The following is a 5,820-nucleotide window of genomic DNA, read 5'->3' as shown; positions in this document are numbered from 1 at the left end:
GCTGATAAGAGGAAACATTGCGTTTAATGGTTTCCAGATGATGAGAACAATGTACAGTAAGAGCACAAAGTGTGAAATTCATAGAAAAGTTTTCCTAAGAATATTTCCAATCCTTTTCTCACACAAGAGAAAATGGGTTAGGGGGCGTTGGGTATAACTTTATGGAACAAAGGGGACGGTAGATCGAAAAAGTTTGAGAATCACTGCAATAGACAATATGCAAAGCTTTTTTTTCAGTTTACAGCAGTATTTATTACACAAAATTTAAGTAAAGCTTAACATGCCGATCTTGCCCCGATCTCTCCTAAATAAGCCTTGGATTTGTATGCACTTGCGGATGTTTTTTCTTGAATGCTATGATGTAAAAACACCGATATAAACACGATTTGAATCCAAGTGCATTAAATTAAAGTTGTCCGATAATGCATATTTTATAAGCATTTGTGATGTTTTACTACACAATTTGCACGTTTGACCATTTTGAGGGCTAAATAAGTGCTTCAAAAAACTATAGCTTGTTTCCATAGTTGAGTAGTTTTTTAAAACTCTATTCATCCCGAGGGCACTAAGCAAGCCCATAATGGGTTCGATCAGGCCCAAAATGAGGCGGCCGAATGTCGAGGGGCGGGTCCGAAAAAGGGTATTGTGTATTACGCAAAGAGCTCCAAATTCTATGATTCAACGTCACATTCAAGGCTAAATTGACCTTAAAAACAAGGAATGGGGGTTTTGATCAACACACAACGAACTTGCACGGGTTAATGGTCAATATCGTTCATTAGTTTCTTTTATACAGGATGCCCCAAAAGTCTTCATACAGCGACACAAATCAAGCCCACCAGTGGCCGAATAAATAAAACCATTGACCAATAGTAGTTGGTCATTGGTTTGTGCTGGTTACCATGCAGTGTTCTGAGTTTTCTTAATGTGTCTAACACCTAAACAGAATTCAGTTTCTACATAGGAAGTCCTGTAGAAGTTACCCCATTGGCAGATCACCCATATGTTCCACTGCCTTACTCCGTCAATCCACTGACACAAATCCTAGTGCTGACATTTTAATGTTTTGTGAATAAAGTTACATTTCATCTTTGTATTTTGCACAAGGACGATAATTTCTTGTGAGTAAAGTAATCAAACTTCCGAGTATAAAGTATGCACATAATAAAATTCCGTTATGTCAAGTTCGGTTCAACCAAAAATATGGGTAAACATACAAACCCGATATACAATATAGCTACACACCAACAGAGTGCCGAAAATCTATCGGGCTAGTTTAAAGCTAATTACTAAATAAATTACGTAACCAATTTGGCTCTAGAGGTAAGCGTTAGGCGCCATCTCTTATTAACATTAATAATTATAAATAAATTAATTAATTTAAATAATTTAGAACCGCTGGGAGAAAAAATCGGCCCGGAGCGGGACTCGAACCCACAACTCCTGCTTACCGTGCAGATGCGTTGCCAGTTACGCTATCCGGACCTCCAGTCCGATCTCCTCTTCCAGCGTATAGAAGCTAACTATATAACCATCGACGGTTATTACAACGCCGGCTGGGGACACATTCAGTGCCCACGTCCTACATCCAATAAGGCACTCAACCGGCCATCGCAAGCCCCGGCAAGGCGGTTCTAAATTATTTAAATTAATTAATTTATTTATAATTATTAATGTTAATAAGAGATGGCGCCTAACGCTTACCTCTAGAGCCAAATTGGTTACGTAATTTATTTAGTAATTAGCCTTAAACTAGCCCGATAGATTTTCGGCATTCTGTTGGTGTGTAGCTATGGGTAAACAGAAAAATTTAACTGTGAATTAGTTAGAAAGTTACGTACAGGAATTTGGATCCTAAACATTTAAAACGGAAACATTCTTTATGGTAATGCATGGTTTCAAGTATTGAAACTTCCTTACATCAGCGCGACATGAAGCATCGAAACGAACCAAACAACAATTGATCACAGATAAATTATATCAATAGTTACACTGAAACTAATTTTAGTAGATTTCATTATATCAATTAGGAACGAAACATTACTAATAATTTCTATACCAATTCTACAGAGTGTTCAGAAAGTAACTGTACCCTTATATATTTATTAATAACTTAATAAGAGCATTCACTCATTTCTCTTCTTTTGTACAGGACTACAAACAAAAATATATGACTACTATAGATTAGTGATGTAACTGGAGGAGGGAAACTAGGAACTAGATCCAGTCAGCCTCAAGCATCTTGTAAACAGTTGTATACAGTAAATAGAAATAAATCAATAATAATTGATTAGAAAGAATAGAAAACTACGAAATTTTATTGAACATATAAATTTTATTCGTAATTGACTTAATTTTTTTTAGTTAGATTTAGCAAAGTTTTACATCAGTTATAAACTTGTAACAATAATTTATATCGAACAAATCTCTTTTTATTCACAAGAAAATAGTTTTTCTGACCTTTACAAAATCGTTGCGTGCCAGAAGTCGTTTTTGCAAAGAGCTAAAGTAAATCAGAATGTGGCGTGTATTATTACACTTATAAATCTATATAGTACCTTTTATCACGAACATTTAATTAATTTTTTTAGTATTCGTTCGATCCTCGCGTGATTTTACTACTATATTTTAAATTAATTTAGAATACTTTAAATAAAATTTCAGTTTTTTCCCTTTCACTTTGTGGGCACGAAGAAGATTTGGTTTTATTCGATTAAGATAATGCAACGCATCGGCGACATGTCAAGCTCCGGGGAAGACTTTTATAGAAAATAGGCCGCTATTTAGATATTAGACACATGAATAAAATCCGGAAAATTTCTCGCGACTAGCTCGTTAAGCAGGCGCGAACTCGCGACTAACTAGGATGTTCAATGGGAGAGAGAAATCCGGCGAGGTAGCAGGTCAGGAAAGGATTTGAATTTCGTTCGGGCTGGAGAGAGTTCGTAGTGCGGTCGGACAGTGTCTTGATGGAACACCGTGTTGAATGAGGCCTGCACCAGTGGCCGAATCACAAGCCTCAGAGTTCGTGTGACATATTGGTCCGCTGTCAGAGTACCAGAAATGTGCATCAGAGCTGTCTGCTGATCAAACACTATAGGGGGTATCGTGTTTGATCAGCTATGATGCCCGTTGTGCATCATAGCTGCCCGTTGTGGCGCAACACTTGGTGCCCGTTGTGGCGCAACACTTGGTGAGAAGAGCTGGTACTTAGCGTTCCCTGGGACACCGCTACACCCTCTTCAAGGTGTTTGCAGATACTCTTGTGTCCATCCTATCACATATTGCTGGATTGTACATTGTGCCAAACACACGTGGCAACTGCGCGCTCGACAAACCGATGTAGCGTAGTTCCAGGATACGGCCTCGTTCTCCAGTCGTCAATTGGTGGTATTCAGCTTACTGTCGTCTCCGAGGCATTTCTTTTGCTTCTTTGAAAGTTTGACTGTGTCGCAAACTGTCGCATTTACGGCCCGAGCCGGCTGCTGGTCTTTATAGTCCGAAAGTGGGTACCATGTGACCCGATGCATACGCAAACTTAACCATTTGCATATCTTTGTCTTCTGCAATATGCAGTACTGTACATGTAACTATGTGCATTCCTTCGTGGTGTTGCGATTTCACTTTTGAAAATAGTATTAAAGTCTTATTTTATTATAAAATGAATTTATTTTTAATAAATCAATTTAAAATAATAATTATTTTCTCAATGTTTGTTTTAGAATTCAAACTCAACATTAATGAAGCTTTTTGCTCAATCCGTGAGAAATCGAAATGGCTTGATAAAAGATATGGGTCAATGCTTTTATCGTACAGCCCAGGATCGTTGCGCTTTTATTAATTACGAGATAGTTTTTGATTTGATGACACCGAAAAATTTAATTGGAAAATTTATGATATCCAATGATCAATTTCTTACCATTAGCGTAGCATTTGCAGTAAGGAAGGACTTTCCGTTGAAGAAAGAAGTCGATAGAATGTACGTAGAAACAATCATATCCTTGTTTTATTTTCTAAATAATGCTTTAATAACTGGTACAGGTATCAGGCATTGAGTATAAAATATTTTAAAAAAATTCCAACAACGAGTTGCATAACTTTTCCAGCTGTTATGAGATTATATTTAAAATGTAGAATAACTTTTATATTATTAATTACACTATTAATAAATAAGTTGTGTGTAGCTCCATTTATTATGCAATTTTATCGAAAAACCTTTTTATATTATTAATTATTAATGGCTTAATTTCGAGGGCAGGTTGTAAATGCTAATAACGAGTAAAATCTTCCTTAAGTCTGATCCCTGTCGAGACATGACTCCCTTTATCTTCCTATCCTGTTGTCCTTTGTCTACCGAAATTTAATATCATCAATGTCTCTTATATACAAATTACCGTGCCTAATTTCGTTTCTTAATCTTCACTCCATCCTGAGATATTAAACGAAATAGATGACAAGACACACGCACACACAGAGACACACGTGCATGGAATTTTTTGTAGTGTTTTTGCTTATTTTAGGTTTAAAAGGTTACAAAACGCGCAGATTTGCAAAAAACTCGGAGAGTCAAATCTGACACGATTCCAATACTTTCCTTTGTTATGCATACATAACAAAGCTGGAAAAGTAAATCGTTATCATTTAATTATTAAAATTTAATGGCTTATTCTAAAGAAAAAGTTAGAATTCAAATCGGTTTCTTAGAAACACGCGTTTCACAAAAGACATTTTATGTTTTAGCGGCTATTACAGAAGAGGGAAAGTATGGCGATCAGTCAAAAATGCCCCCCAAAGACTTTTACATTTTTGGAATCGGGGGGGACCTTGAAATGCCGAGAAATGCAAAATAAGTTGAAAGTCTTTTATACATGTATTTTGTTTTATTTGTTTACGGAAACGCTGTTACTGTAAAAGACCGAAATTAGAGAATGTCGATATTCTCCGGTGAATGTCGACACATACAAAATACGACGGTGAAAGACAGAATATTTGGTTATATTATTATACATTCGAACAATCGCCAGTGTATGTCGACAAGCACAGATAAGCTTTGGTGGAGGTCGAAACGACACCCCAGAAGCTTTTGTTGACAGAGAGGCGACAGTCTGTCGCCAAATTTTTCGCCGTTTTCTTCTGCTCAAATTGGTGATACCGTACGAATACAAGTTCCTGATGTCGATCGTGGCCGTACAGATACCCGAAATGTATTGCGGTTGTGGTTGGAATAGAAGATTCAGACTTTTATAATTTAGCAAACGAAAATGGTATCCTGAAGCAGCTTTATACCCGTAATCACTTCGTAATTTGTAAAGAAAAGTTACTTTCCATAGATGAGATTTCTTCTCAAGAAATATCGCCGAGAGAAGCAGCTACAGCTAATTCGAAAAGTGGAGAGCAAGGCTATACACGCTGTCATTGCAATAAGAAGTGTTCCACGAATAAATGCAGTTGTAAAAGCAAGGGACTCTTGTGAAATTCAAAGTTCCATAACAGTTTAAGTTGTTGCAATAAATAAGATTGTATAACGTTAATCACATAATTTATGTGTAAGTTTATTATTGTATTATTTTCTTTAATGATTTAGAATGTACTGTTTGTTTTTGGTTCAACAGTTTATTTACATGTGTTGTTACTTAAGCTTTCTCCTATTTTGACATATTAAGAAGTTGCATTTTAGTCTTAACGTAATAAAAATATTTTTATTCAACATTCACCATCAGTGCATGCTGAATGTCGACATTTGCCGGTGTAAGTGAGAAATAATGATATTTAGCAAATATTTCGTACATACACGAAACGACTGTGTGAATGCTGACATTC

General features: G+C 36.3%; 1 protein-coding gene across 3 annotated transcripts in view; it reads left to right on the top strand.

Moving 5' to 3' along the window:
* Positions 1-5,820, top strand: part of LOC111612949 (glutamate receptor ionotropic, delta-1-like) — a 23,544-nt gene that overhangs the window by 5,064 nt on the left and 12,660 nt on the right. For 2 of the 3 annotated variants that reach the window (XM_023354240.1, XM_023354239.1), the window contains exon 8: positions 3,723-3,979. In XM_023354240.1, coding sequence (XP_023210008.1) covers positions 3,723-3,979 — 257 coding nt within the window. Of the gene's footprint in view, positions 1-2,152; positions 2,204-3,722; positions 3,980-5,820 lie in introns of those variants that run through there. The other variant, XM_023354241.1, reaches the window with a different exon arrangement.

This window comes from Centruroides sculpturatus, unplaced genomic scaffold, assembly GCF_000671375.1.
Source record: "Centruroides sculpturatus isolate CEXI.00-Female unplaced genomic scaffold, Cexi_2.0 scaffold1611, whole genome shotgun sequence".
Classification (NCBI taxonomy): Eukaryota; Metazoa; Arthropoda; class Arachnida; order Scorpiones; family Buthidae; genus Centruroides; species Centruroides sculpturatus.
Note: the sequence above shows the minus strand (reverse complement) of the source record. Positions and strands in the feature narration are given on the sequence as shown.